The sequence below is a fragment of the Heterodontus francisci genome, chromosome 36, assembly GCF_036365525.1.
Source record: "Heterodontus francisci isolate sHetFra1 chromosome 36, sHetFra1.hap1, whole genome shotgun sequence".
Lineage (NCBI taxonomy): Eukaryota > Metazoa > Chordata > Chondrichthyes > Heterodontiformes > Heterodontidae > Heterodontus > Heterodontus francisci.
In genome coordinates this window covers 13,058,352-13,073,115 of record NC_090406.1, presented here as the reverse complement: position 1 = coordinate 13,073,115, position 14,764 = coordinate 13,058,352, and the positions used below count along the sequence as shown (strand labels likewise).

Here is a 14,764-nt window from a genome sequence, read left to right as displayed (position 1 = left end):
CATCTGGAGTGTTGGTTCATAAAATGTACTTCAGTAGCAGAAAATTGAATGGTGCAGGTAGGGGGGTGGTGGGGGTTGGTTTTAATTTAAAGGAATTAAGTTATCTGAGAAATTGTTCCAGTTAAATTTCTATTGGTAATAAAGCAGTGTTGTATTTTGGAATTTTTACCATTTTTCCAAAAAGATTTGGAAGAGTTATATTGAAATTATTTAATTTAATTTAAAGTCTGTTTGCAGAGTCACTGAATCTGAGAGAATATTAATGGCAGATGGGGAATTTATAACAGTCAGATAATGGAAAATCAAATAGGCTTGGAAACATGATCAATTTTATGACAACAAAACTTTTTCAAGGTCAGAACTTGATATTACTGTAATATGCTACTTGCCTTTTCATCTGAGAAAGGTCTCGTATCGTGAAACATGTGGAACATTGTATTTTAATTAGGTCATCATTCCTACACAATACTTGCCATTGCCAGCATTAGTTGGGGCTCTGAGACATAAGCTTGTGGGTTCAAGATCAGGACTTGAACACAACAAATCAAGGTCGACACCCCATTGCAGTACTGAGCATGTGCTGCACTGTCAGAGGTGCGGTCTCTTAGATGAAACGTTAAACTGAGGCCCAGTTTGCTTTCAGGTGCATATAAAAGATCCCATGGCACTATTCGATGAAGAGTTGGCTCTGGTATATCCCCTATGCCCTGGCCAAAATGTATCCCTCGATCAACATCACAAGAAACAGATTATCTGGTCATTATCATATTGCTGATTTTGGGATCTTGCAGTGCATAAATTTGCCACTGCATTTCCCACATCACAAAACTTCAAAAGGAAAAGTACTTCATTGGCTGCAACGCACTTTGGGACGTCCTTTGATCGTGAAAGGCGCTATAGAAATGCAAATCTTTCTGTTTGGTCATTGTTTAGATTTTAAGTTGCACAATGAAATATAGTGGGAGGGTAGACTGGCTTTAAGGGGCGTGGCCCAGGTCCCGTTGATTGATTGGTGACGTTGTGCGACCGGCGGAGGTAGTGCGACCGGCGGCGGGCGAGGTAGGGGTGGCTGTAGTTGAGCCGGGTTTGGGTCCGATTGACTCGTCCAGCCCCCGGCAGGGAGGGAATCCGATCAGAGTGGGCCCCCAGCGGGGCACAGAGCGGCCCGGCTTCCCTAGGAGCCCCGGTGCCTCCGATTGCGGCCTAACGTTAAGCTGCTTGAATCTGGGTCACTTAGTTCCCTGTTGCCAAGACCCGCAGCCCATCTTCCAAAGGGGGCGAAGCCCAGCTCCCCACCCTCCAATTTATCCCTTGCTGGGGTACAAGCACTGGGCGCCTTCTTGTAACCCATTCAGCTGATGCCAGGCCGTGAATGTCGCCAGGTTATTCGGCCATGGGATGCATCACAATTGAGCCTATTCTCTCCCATTGCCGGCCCTCCTCGCCTGTGCTTTCCAGCAACAACCACTGGGTAATGGGTGGGAGCGTGAACCCTTGCTGTTATTGCCCCCACCCCTTGCGCAGAGGAGCCCCTATATAGTCACCTCGGCTGCCCTTGAATCTGGGACCTTCTGCTCTGTATGGCTCAGTAGCGGGGAGAAATAGGGACAGCCCAATTCATTTAACTTTTGAACTCCTGTGGCTTGTATCAAGGTGCATGAGTTGGATTTTTTTAGAGATACATTCGCAGATTGTGTGTACTTTTGGCAGGGATTAGGACCAGTGTTTGAAGGTAGCAACACAGACTAGTTGGGCCAAATGGCCTGTTTCGCTGTTGTGATTCTGTGTACTATTAGAGGGGAAATGAGAAGAAATTTCTTCACACAGAGGCTTATTATGATCTGGAAAGCACTAACTAAAAGTGGTGGAATCAGATTCCATAGTAACTTTCAAACGGCAATTCAATGTGTACTTGAAGAGGACTAATTTGCAGATAGTGGGGAAAAAGCTGAGGTGTGGGACCAAATTGACAGCTTTTTTAATGAACTGGCATAGGCCGAATGGCTGTCTTCTGTACGATTCTATTTCAGGAGTTTGGAGTGTAGCTCCATACTATTTTTTAAGAGAAGTGTTATGTAGCTTCTGCAGGCCTCCAAGATCATCAGATTTCTGTCAGGTCACTCAACGTCTGTATTTTTCTGCATGTTAATTTTGCTGCTGTGTGCCAGTAGAATGCTTTTTGTGACGATAGCACAGATTTTTTTTCTAGGCAGCTGACTGCTGTTTGAAAATTATAATGTGCTCCCTGGCATTGTCAATATTTGTAGGGCCTACAGAAAAGTTTGAAATGCCTATTTCAAGATTCCTTTGTTCTTAGGGCTGTGTGGAAATGAATTAACGTACGTAATAACATATAATCAAACTGCTGATTAGTGATTTATAATTTTATATTATTATAATTCTGCCTTCTCACAGGTTGGGTCTCTGATTTCTATATTTTGCTGTCCAGTTGAGTAGTACCAGTAGGAGTATTCCTATTCTACAGAAGTTTTGTTTTGTGTAGGGTTATATCTTTGGGAGTTGGGGAGAACGGATTGGAAAGAAGCATTCAGGTGTATTGTAATAAAGCAGGTCACTGTATACAATTCTCTTTGACAAAAATCTATGTGCATTAATGTTTGTATCTTTTTACATTGTATTCACACATGAGGGGGTGGTATGACATCAAAAAACAAGAAGCGTGTTATTCTGCCGACTCGACCTGAGCCTCCCACTATAGAACAGATTCTGGAAGATGTCAGAAGTGCCAGACAATCTGACCCAGTGTTTGCTTCATTAGCCGAAGGCTGTGAGGGTATTGTATTTTATCCTTGTAAATTACAAGTTGCTTTATTCTTTCCTGTTTCTGATTGTTTATTATTTTTTAATCAATTGTCTTGTATTAATCTTTTTAATCTAACCTAAATCTTGTACTGACACGGCCAATTTTTAAAAATGAATATGCAGTTATTACTGTAAACGTTAAACCAAGGCCCACTCGATTGTATGTAAAAGATCCCACGGCTCAATTTCGAAGAATAAGGATATCTCCCTGGTGTCCTTGCCAATATTAATCCTTCAACAAACATTAAAAACAGAGTGGCTGGTCATTATCACATTGCGTTTGTGGGATCTTGGTGTGTGCAAATTGGCTGTCTTTATTTCCTATATTATAACTTTGATCACACTTCAAAAGTACTTCATTGGCTGTGAAATGCTTTGGGATGTCCTAAGGTTGTGATATACGCTTTATAAATGGGAGTTCTTTTATGTTAAAAAGTACAGGTGAGAGTATATGCTTTCTCTTGAGGTTTAAAAATATTGAAAACGCCAGTGGACTGCCTATTACGTTTAAAATCTGACTTTGTCCTGAGCTTCAACTTTGCATTTGCTTAAGTGGTCTCATGAAATTAATTTTAGAGCACTCAGGAGTCAGGTCATTCATTTAACTTGTAGATTATCTATCTATTTTAGGCCTGCGCAGTTGAAATCAAATTGTATTTGACACAAGTGGCAGTATAGCTATGCTCCCTCCCTCCATGTGACTTGGCAGTGAGTTATAAAGCTGTTTCTGCTGTGTTCACCAGGTACTTGCAGTCAACATTCCCTCTAATTTTCTTTAAGTATGCAGCCCCTTTAAAAAAATCTTTGGACGGCCGTGCATGTGTGGTAATTCAAAGGGGCTGATTGTGTGCGACTTGTGTGGGGACTTGCGGGTTGCTGCATGGTAGCACAGCTTCGAGGGAACGTTGCTTGTAGTTTATAAAACGTTGCACCCGTCCAATGCAGTAAACTGTCATAATTCACTTTCTCCTTTATTACAGTCACTGCCATAAAAATTATTTTCTTTTTAAATATAAAATATGAAACTGCAGCTTCCCTATTAGCTTAGTGTGTGAACGCACAGGCTCCTGCTTGCAGGGAAGAGTACTTCCAGCTTCTGGGGAATTTCCACATGAGATACTGGCTCCATCTACTTTGATTACTAAAGTAAAAAACAAAACCAAATTTTAAAAAGCCTGCACATTCACACTTGCAGTGGGGATGTGAGTTGACATCACTGTGCAATTACTGGGAAATGTGTTTTATGTGGAAGTTAAGTAAATCAGGATTGTGTGTGTAGATTTCAGGCTCCAAATTGGGGAAAATATAGCGTGAAAAGACTTGGCTTTTGTTTTTTTTTAAATGTATTTTTGCCACTTTCAGGTGTGACTAATGTACTAAATTTTTATATGAAAAGATAGATATCTGTTACATTATCTTAAGTCATTTAATATTTTCTGTGCTGAAGTGAAGATTTTTTTTTTTTAGAAATACAGCACTGTAACAGGCCCTTCGGCCCACCGAGTCTGTGCCGACCAACAACCACCCATGTATACTAAACCTACAGTAATCCCATGTTCCCTACCACCTACCTACACTAGGGGCAATTTACAATGGCCAATTTACCTATCGCCTACAAGTCTTTGGCTGTGGGAGGAAACCGGAGCACCCGGCGAAAACCCACGCGGTCACAGGGAGAACTTGCAAACTCCACACAGGCAGTACCCAGAATCGAACCCGGGTCCCTGGAGCTGTGAGGCTGCGTTGCTAACCACTGCGCCGCCCATATAACTTCTGCATGGAGATTGAGTTTTTTTTTAACCTTTCTTCGTAGGTCATCCAATTTACATTTGATTCATGTTGCTCTTGAATTGACACCAACTTTTTGTAGCATGGCAACTAGATCTGAGCACAGTAGTTCAAATGTGGTGTGATCTGTGCATTGTAGAGCCTTAGAATAATCTCAGTAGAAGTTCCAGTTATATTGTTGAACATTTTTAAAAAGCCTCAGCACATTGTCTAGATATTGGTGATATTCACTATTATTCTCAAGAGTCTCTGATTCAGCCTGTGCTAATTCTGTTCCATTCATTTTGTGCTTAAATTGTACACTATTTCATCCCTGTTTAACACTTCGGATTTCTCCAGTATTAAACTGCATCTACCTGTCTAAATAATTGCTCTAAAGCCTGCTACAGGTCCTCAGTTGCTTTTGATTTTGACTGCTCTCCTCATTTTATGACCATCTGCAAATTTAATATTAAAAAAAAATGTTTTGTTTTAAAACACATTCATGGTAAGATTTCTGTATAATTGTAAGGGGAGACTAGCTCTTGCTGTCCCAGCATTGTGTAAAAAGTTGGAATATTTATAGAGTTAATTTCTTCAGCTTATACATCATCTAACTTTGACTCAACTTCCCTTTTATTTCAAAGTTCTGTAATGTAACTACGTGGTCTTAAAACAATTCATGACTAACTAAGTAGAAAAGCAACTCAAGTTAACTCTCACTTCTGTTTATTGAGATGGGTTTTGAACAGTCTTCTTACACATTATATTTTCCATTTGAGAAAAATATTGTTGTATTTTCGGGTCTTCCTGTCATTAGCCACCAATGGAGAGGATGACCAAGTGTCATTCTCCTAGTCCGCTTGTCAGCCGAGGTCTGTAGCTGAGCAGAACCAACTACCTTTGCGAGAAGGGAGTCATAGGAACAGGAGGAGACCATTTAGCCCCTCAATCTTGTTCTGCCATTCAGTGAGATCATGGCTGATCTGCGACCTAACTCCGTATACCTGCCTTTGCTACATAACCCTAAATACCTTTGGTTTACAAAAATCTCTCAAATGCAGACTTATAATTTACAATTAATGGGGCGGCACAGTGGCGCAGTGGTTAGCACTGCAGCCTCACAGCTCCAATGACCCTGGTTCAATTCTGGGTACTGCCTGTGGAGTTTGCAAGTTCTCCCTGTGTCTGCATGGGTTTCCTCCGGGTGATCCGGTTTCCTCCCACATGCCAAAGACTTGCAGGTTGATAGGTTAATTGGCCATTATAAATTGCCCCTAGTATAGGTAGGTGGTAGGGAAATATAGGGACAGGTGGGAATGTGGTAGGAATATGGGATTAGTGTAGGATTAGTATAAATGGGTGGTTGATGGTCGGCACAGACTCGGTGGGCCGAAGGGCCTGTTTCAGTGCTGTATCTCTAAATAAAACTAAACATTCATTTGCCGTTTGTAGAAGTGTTTCCTAATTTCACTCTGGAAAGATCTGGCTGTAATTTTTAGATTCTGCACTGTAATCCTAGATTCGCCAACCAAAGAAGTAATTTCTTTCTACCTACCCTATCTGTTACCCTTAATATCTTTGATCAAATCACCCCTTCACCTTATAAATTCCAGGAAATACAGCCCTAGCTTGTATAATTTAATCCTTGGAATCCAGGTATCATTCTGGTAAATCTACATTGCACTCTCTCCAAGGTTGAGGTGCCCAGAACTGCTCTCAATATTCCATACTAACATACGTATATACGAACTAGGAGCAGAAGTAGGCTATTGGGCCCCTCGAGCCTGCTCAGCCGTTTCATAAGATCGTGGCTTATCTGATTGTGGACTCAACTCCACTTCCCTGCCTACCCCCGATACCCTTTGACTCTCTTGTTTGTCAAGAATCTGTCTACCTCTGCCTTAAAAACATTCAATGACCCTGCCTCCACTGCTCTCCAGGGAAGAGAGTTCCACGGACTCACGACCCTTTGAGAGAAAAAATTTCTCCTCATCTCTCTTTTAAATAGGAGACCCTTTATTTTTAAACTGTGCCCCTGGTCTTAGTCTCTTCCCCATGGGAAAACATCCTTTCGACAAGCACCCTGTCAAGTCCCCGCAGGATCTTGTATGTTTCAATAAGACCACCTCTCATCCTTCTAAACTCCAGTGAATATAGACCCAACCTGTTCAGCCTTTCCCTCTCATCCCAGGAATCAGTCAAGTGGACCTTCTCTGAACTGCTTCCAATGCAATTACATCCTTTAAGTAGGAGACCAAAACTGTACATAATACTCTAGATGTAGTCTCACCAATGCCCTGTAGCAAAACATCTCTACTTTTATATTCCATTCCCCTTACAATAAATAACAACATTGCATTTGCTGCCTTAATCACTTGTTCTACCTGCATACTAACTTTTTGTGTTTCATGGAGTAGGACACCCAGATCCCTCTGCATCTGAGTTCTGCAACCTCTCTCCATTTAAATAATATGTTGCTTTTTTATTTTTCCAGCCAAAGTCGATAAGTTCACACTTTCCCACATTATACTCCATCTGCCAAATCTTTGCCCACTCACTTAACCTATCTATATCCTTTTGCAGACACCTTATGTCCTCTTCACAGCTTGCTCTCCTACCTATCTTTGTCTCATTAGCAAATTTAGCAACCATACATTCTGTCCCTTCAAGTCATTGATTATAGATTGTAAATAGTTGAGGCCCCAGCACTGATCCCTGTGGCACCCCACTAGTTACAGCTTGCTAACCTGAAAATGGCCCATTTATACCTCGTCTCTGTTTCCTGTTGGCCAACCAATTCTCTATCCATACTGATATGTTACCCCCTATACCATGGGCTCTTACTTTGTTTAGTAACTTTTGATGTGGCATCTTGTGAAATGCCTTCTGGAAATCCAAGTGCACCACATCCACAAGTTCCCCTTTATTCACATTGCTTGTTACTTCCTCAAAGAACTCTCATAAATTAGTCAAACACAATTTCTCTTTTACGAAACCATGTTGACACTGCCTGATTGCATTCAGATTTTCTAAATGACGTGCTGTAACCTCCTTAATAATAGATTCCATCGTTTTCCCATGACAGAAGTTAAGCTAACTGTCTTGTAGTTTCTGCTTTCTGTCTTCTCCTTTCTTGAATAGCAGGGTTACATTTGCTATTTTCCAATCTGATGGGACCTTTCCAGAATCTAGGGAATTTTGAAAAATTGAAACCAATGCATCCACTATCTCTGCTGCCATTTCTTTTCAGAGCCTAGGATGAAGTCCATCAGTACCTGGGAACTTGTCAGCTTTTAGTTCTAATAATTTTCTCCGTACCCTTTCCCTGGTGATGGTAATTGTTTTAAGTTCCTCCCTGCCTTTCAAGTCTTGATTCATCATTATTTCTGGGGTGTTATTTGTATCCTCTACAGTGAAGACAGACGCAAAAAAATCTGGTCAATTCCTTCGCCATTTCCTTATTTTCCATTATTAACTTCCCAGACTCACTCTCTAGAGGACCAACACTCACTTTACTTGTTCTTTTCTTTTTCAAATACCTGTAGAAACTCTTGCTATCTATTTTTATATTTCTAGCTAGCTTCTCTCGTACTCTATTGTCTCTCATTCTTTTAATCATTCTTGGCTGTTTTTTATATTCTGTCCAATCTTCTGATCTGTCACTACTTTTCACTGAATTGTACATTTTTTCTTTCAATTTGTTACTAGCTTTAACTTCCTTAGTTAGCCACTGATGGTGCGTCCTTCCCCTTTCTTTCTCACTGGAATGTATCTTTGCTGAGTGTTATGAAATATCTCCTTAAATGTCTGTCACTGCATCTCTACAGACCTATCCCTTAACCTATTTTCCCTGTTTAATTTAGCCCGCTCTGTCTTCAAACTCTCATAATTACCTTTATTTAAGTTGAAAGCACTAGTCTTAGATCCACTCTTCTCACCCTCAAACTGAATGCGAAATTCAAAATTGCTGTGATCACTGCTACTTAGGGGTGCCTTTACTATGAGGTCATTAGTTAACCCTATCTCATTACGTATTGCTAGATCTAGAATAGCCTGTTCTCTGGTTGGCTCTGGAACGTGCTGCTCTAAGAAACTGTCCCGAAAACACTCCACGAACTCATCTTCCAGGCTACCTTTGCCGATTTGATTCGTCCAATCTAGATTAAAATATCCCATGATTATTGCCATACCTTTCTCACAAGCCCGCATTATTTCTTCCTATATACCCTGTCCTGCAGTGTGGTTGCTGTTAGGGGGCCTATAAACTACTCCCACAAGTGACTTCCGACCTTTACTATTTCTTATCTCTACCCAAACTGATTCTACATCTTGATTTTTAGAACTAAGGTCACCTCTCTCTAGTGTACTAATGTCATCCTTAATTAACAGAGCTACCCCTCCACCTTTTCCTAGTTTCCTGTCCTTTCAAAATAATCATGTACCCCTGAATATTCAAGTCCGTTGGGGGTGGGGAGAAGCTGCGGGAGGGGTGGGAGCGGGCGAGAACGGCGGGATGGAGCAGCGAGCAGTCCGGAGTGACGAAGGGAAGGGCGAAGAGAAGTGGTGATTGCGGGAGGGAGCGGAGTCCTGTTGGGGGGGATGGAGGCATCGATAGTAGGTATTTGTGGGGTACTGTTGCGGAGGGATGGTGGTAGGCAGTCACAGAAGGGAGTGGGGTACTGTTTGGGGGGATGGAGGTGGTGATTGCGGCCATTGAGGGTTGAGGGGGTTTTGATTCAATTCGCTTTTTTGTCAAATTGAGCAGCACAATCCTTCCGAAGAAGGGTCACTGACCCGAAACGTTAACTCTGCTTCTCTTTCTACAGATGCTGCCAGACCTGCTGAGTGAATCCAGCATTTCTTGTTTTTGTAGCACAATCTTTAATCCTGGCAGCTGCCTGAGACGTCGCAGACAATGACATTTCAGTCGATGAGGCTGCATTTGCGCATGTGCCATTAGTGCACCACCTAGTGGTTGCATTGTCAGCAAAATCAGCCTAAAAATGACTCGAGCTGAGAATAATTGGACAATGTTGTGTTTTTGAAGTAGATGTTTTGTGAAATGAGACATAGAATTTAGGTCAGATGTTCATTTTAGCCATGAGAATAAAAAACATTCAAAATTTCTTCCCAGAGTTTCTGGCGCCTGTAAGAGCAGAAGTGTCAATGGCAGATGTGGAAACTCAGTACCAGCAAAGCAAAGCCTATGTTGAACTGAACAAACGTTTACAAGAGGAGCTGAGCGAGTTGGCGTCACAATGTGAGGAATTGAAGAAAGCAGGGGAACAGCTTGATATAAGTATTTCTGAAATTAAAGATAAGAATTTTCAAAACTAAACAAATTATAATTAGGATTACATTCTAACTGATGGAAGTTAAAGCAGCCACTTCAATTGGACTTTGTTCGAAGTTTGAGTATGACTTCTCCCTCTGGTTTTGTGAAGCGGATGAAGAGGTGGCCTTACATATTTCTGAGATGCTGGATCAACATGGCTATAAAGGATTTGTGGAGCACCGGGACCAAGTGGCTGGAAGACTGATGATAACAGAAGTAACCAGTGTTATCCAGAAAAGTAAAATCACCATCATTATCTTATCCCAAAGTTCCCTGGACAGCGCCTGGTGTCGCAGAGTCTCTGAGTGGAACTTGCAGCATTACATTGAGAAGGGGCGCAGAGTCCTCCCAGTGTATGTTAATATAGCGACAGAGAAAATTCCACCAGTTCTAAGATACATTAATGGGCTTAACTACAACTCCAGATTCTTCAGTGAAAGATTGTTGGTTAGCTTAAAACCAAGAAAGAAATCAATCAGTAAACCGGCGTTACGCAAATGAAAGATCATGTGAAATAAAGCAAATAAATATCGGAGTGTCAGAGAGTCAAGAGTTGTTACCTGTGGTGATATACATCTATGTTTAATAAATGACACTGTTTCAAATTTATGCTTTGTTACTTTAAACAAATAACATGCGTGGCTGAGTGAACAAGCAGAGAAGGAACCAGATCCAGATTACTGTTAGAAATTTCAGACCCACAATAAATATTCCCTCAAGCATCATTGGTCTTTCCCTAAACAGATCCCATATTCCTTTCAATTTCAAGGTTTATCTTTACTGCCCAATATCTAATAGTATGATAGCATAACCCAGAGACTGAATCAATGAATCTTTTGATATATAAACTGCGTGCTGTAATCTCGCCGGTGCTGCCATGATTCCATCTCCAATCTTCTGAGAGGCAGGCTTATCAATACTTTAATATGACAAGGTCAAATATACATATGTGAAGTGGCAGGGGGAGGGGTGTGGTGGTGAATGCACAATGAGGAACGGAGACCTCAGGGGATGGTTGTCGTTTTGAAGAAGGCTGTAGAGAGAGGAAGAAGTGAGGCCATGAACAGATTTATCTACAAGGATGATTATTTTGAATTTGAGGATTTGGGAGACTGGGAGCCAATGTAGGTTAATGAGGATAGGCTGATGAGTAAGTGGCACTTGATGCAGAACAGGTGAAGAATGGGAGACCAGCTAGGAAAGTTGTAGAATAGTTGAGCCTGGAGGCAACAAAGCCATGGATGTAGGTTTCAGCAGCAAATCGCTGAGCTAGGGGCAGAGGTCATTAATGTTGCAAAGGTGGATGCAGATGGTTCTTGTGAATGGAGAGGACTTGGGATTAAAACTGAGCTCCATCAAATAGAATAAGAGGTTGCAAACAATCTGATTTAGCCTGAGACAGTGGCTGGGAGGGATAACAATGAATTTATGGTGGGGGCCAAAGATGATGGCTTTGGTCTTTCCAATGTTTTGTCAGAGGAAATTACAGCGCATCCAAGACTGGATGGAGGTCAGACATGCAGTCTGACAAAACAGAGTGGATGGGTCAAAGTGGTGTTGGAGAGAGAGAGCTGAATGTTCAAAGCATAAATGTGGAAGTTAGCCCCCTTTTTTTATTCATTCATGGGATTTTCTCTAGAGTTTCAAAGAATGAGAGGTGATCTCAATGAAACCTACAAAATACTTAACAGGGTAGTTGCAGGTAAGATATTTCCCCTGGTTGGGGAGTCGAGAACCAGGGGACACAATTTCATAATAAGAGAGAAGCCACTTAGGACAGAGATGAGGAGAAATTTCTTTACTCAGAGGGTTGGGAATCTTTGGAATTCTCTACCCCAGAGGGCTGTGGAACCTCCATCATTGAGTATGTTTAAGAAGAGATTGACAGATTTCTAATTACAAATGACATAAGGGGATATGAGGATAGTGTGGGGAAAAGGCATTGAAGTAGATGATCAGCCATGATCATAGTGAATGGTGGGGCAGGCTCAATGGGCTGAATGGCCTACTCCTCCTATGTTCCGATATGGGTGTCACTAGAAGGGCCAGCATTTATTGCCCACCCCTAATTGCCTTTGAAGAAGAAAGTGGTGGTGGTGAGCTGCCTTCTTGACTTGCTCAGTCCATGTGGTGCAGGTATACCCACAGTGCTGTTTAGGAGTTCCAAGATTTTGAGCCAGTGACTGAAGGAGTGGTAATTTATTTCTAAGTCAGGATGGTATGTGACTTGGAGGTGGGATGTTCCCATGCACCTGCGGCCCTTGTCCTTCTAGGTAGTAGAGGTTGTGGGTTTGGAAGGTGCTGCTGAAGAAGCCTTGGTGAATTGCTGCAATGAGTCTTGTAGATGGTACACACTGCTGCCACAGGGCTGGTGGTTGGAGGGAGTGAATGTTAAAGGTGGTGGATGTGGTGCTGATAAAGCAGGCTGCTTTGTCCTGGATGGTATTGAGATTCTTGAGTGTTGTTGGAGCTGCACCCTTTCAGGCAAGTGGGGAGTATTCCATCACACTCCCGACTGTGCCTTGTAGATGGTGGAAAGACTTTGGGTAGTCAGGAGTTGAGTTAGTTACCACAGAATACCCAGTCTCTGACCCGCTCTTGTAGCCACTGTATTTATGTGGCTAGTCCAGTTACATTTCTAGTCAACGGTGACCCCCAGCATTGTAATGCCATTGAATATTAAGGGGAGATGGTTAGATCCTGTCTTATTGGAGATGGTCATTGCCTGGCACTTGTGTGGCATGAATATTACTTGCCACTTGTCAGCCCAAGCCTGAATGTTGTCCAGTTCTTGCTGCATGTGCACAAGGCCTGCTTTGTTATCAGAGGAATTGCAAATGGTACTGAACACTGTACAATCATCAGAGAACTTCTGACCTTATGATGGAGGAAAGATCATTGATGAAGCAGCTGAAGATGGTTGGGCCTAGGACATTACCTTGAGGAACTTCTGCTGTGATGTCCTAGGACTAAGATGATTGGCCTCCAACAACCACAACCATCTTCCTTTCTGCTGGATATGTTTATAAGGGATAGCATGCAGATGGAAGATGACGAGGCCAAGATAGTTCATTGGGGGACTCTGAAAGTAATTACGAGGGAGCTGCAAGAGAAAACATTGCTGGAGATGCTTTGGCTACATTCAGCACAAGCAATTAATGAACGAGCAAAGTAAACATTTGTCATACAGTTTACTTTTAAGTTAATTCTGTAAAACTCAAAGAAATTAACAAAACATATGCACATTGTCCTTGTTAGTGAGCTAGATATGACCTTTCTGACCAATAATCCATTTGGGTTCAAATGGTACTATGTTAAAGAGAATGCACTCACCCCCGATATTTGTCTCCCTTACTAGACCTTCCATACCATGTATTCCTGTCCTGACCTCAGAATCACTCAGCCATAACCAACCGACTTTGCGACCTACACTAGGTCCCTATCTCTACTGATGCATTAAATTTAAAATCCTCCACCTTCTTTAAATCCCCCCATAGCCTCCTCTGATCTCTGCAAACTCTTCCAGTATATCCTCTCTTGCACCCTTCAGTCCTCTGATTTATGCTATTCCTCCATTCCTCATCCTTACCCCATCCTCAGTGGCTGGGCACTCAGCTACCTTGCCTGTATTCCTTTTAAAATTCCCTGTCCAAACCCCTTCCCCTCCCACCCCTTTTTAAATAACCTCTCAAAACCAATCTTTTTGACTCTGCTTTCAGTCTCCTCCTAACTCCCCCATTGCATTTCGTCATCCTGTCCTATGTTTGATTTCATCTACTTCTCCCTTTCCTACCCCTATCAAGTATGTTTATTTATTTATTTAGAGATACAGCACTGAAACAGGCCCTTCGGCCCACCGAGTCTGTGCCGACCATCAACCACCCATTTATACTAATCCTACATTATTCCCATTACCCTCTCACATCCCCACCTTCCCTCAATTCCCCTACTACCTACCTATACTAGGGGCAATTTATAATGGCTAATTTACCTATCAACCTGCAAGTCTTTGGCTGTGGGAGGAAACCGGAGCACCCGGCGAAAACCCACGCAGTCACAGGGAGAACTTGCAAACTCCGCACAGGCAGTACCCAGAATCGAACCCGATGTTTTATTGCATTACCCAGTGTTAAATGAATGTAAATCGTTGTTTACATTGGGCCAAATGTTGCAAGTAACTGTTCAAAGATCACAGGTTTTGCTTTCTTCTTTAATAGGAAAAAGAACCACGCAAGTGCACTATAATTCAACATTACGTTTTCTCATTGTAGTGACGCAAGGTTTACAACATGCATCAAGAATTTAGTGGGGGATGCACATTATTTAAATTTATCAACACTGTACAAAGGTTTCTGTGAAACATCTACTCATATACATACAGACATGTGAAGAAACTGTCCATTGCAGAATGTTAAATATTCTTTTCAATTGTTGAAGTTGCACACACTGTAGACATTGCAATAAATGGGGATATTATACACAGCTTATATGATATATTTATTCCATTGAACAAAACCGTCAAAGTGATCAAACCCTTTTCCAAGGTTTAAGATCTCTCAATGTCAGTAAGGACTCAGCTGTTTTTAACAGCTCTGGTTGGGAAAGGTGAAATGTCTATGTGGTCCTTCAAAGCATAAATGATATATTTTTAAACAGCGTGTTTGCAGTCAAGTTTAAGAAACAGAAGATAATTCGTTAATTGGGAAACTAGATAAGTAATTTTCTTCATAACAGCTGCAGTGATTCTTAAAATCAGTAACTGGCTTGTGCTGAACAATGATATTGCAGGTGGGAAGTCAAAATCAAGTGTAATCTTCAGCAGGGTTCGTCGGCTGG

The 14,764-nt window shown here is 41.8% G+C and overlaps 1 protein-coding gene across 3 annotated transcripts; it reads left to right on the top strand.

Moving 5' to 3' along the window:
• The first annotated feature begins 1,016 nt into the window (after positions 1-1,016).
• Positions 1,017-10,533, top strand: c36h19orf25 (chromosome 36 C19orf25 homolog). Of its 3 annotated transcripts, none has more exons than XM_068016186.1 (3): positions 1,017-1,059; positions 2,651-2,794; positions 9,728-10,533. In XM_068016186.1, exons 2-3 carry the CDS (start codon positions 2,659-2,661, stop codon positions 9,928-9,930), a joined length of 339 nt encoding a protein of 112 aa, XP_067872287.1. In that variant the 5' UTR covers positions 1,017-1,059; positions 2,651-2,658; the 3' UTR covers positions 9,931-10,533. The 3 variants fall into 3 exon arrangements, with proteins under 3 accessions (XP_067872287.1, XP_067872288.1, XP_067872289.1); XM_068016187.1 differs by lacking the exon at positions 1,017-1,059 and adding an exon at positions 1,075-1,653; XM_068016188.1 differs by lacking the exon at positions 1,017-1,059 and adding an exon at positions 1,709-1,732.
• The last annotated feature ends 4,231 nt before the right edge of the window (positions 10,534-14,764 follow it).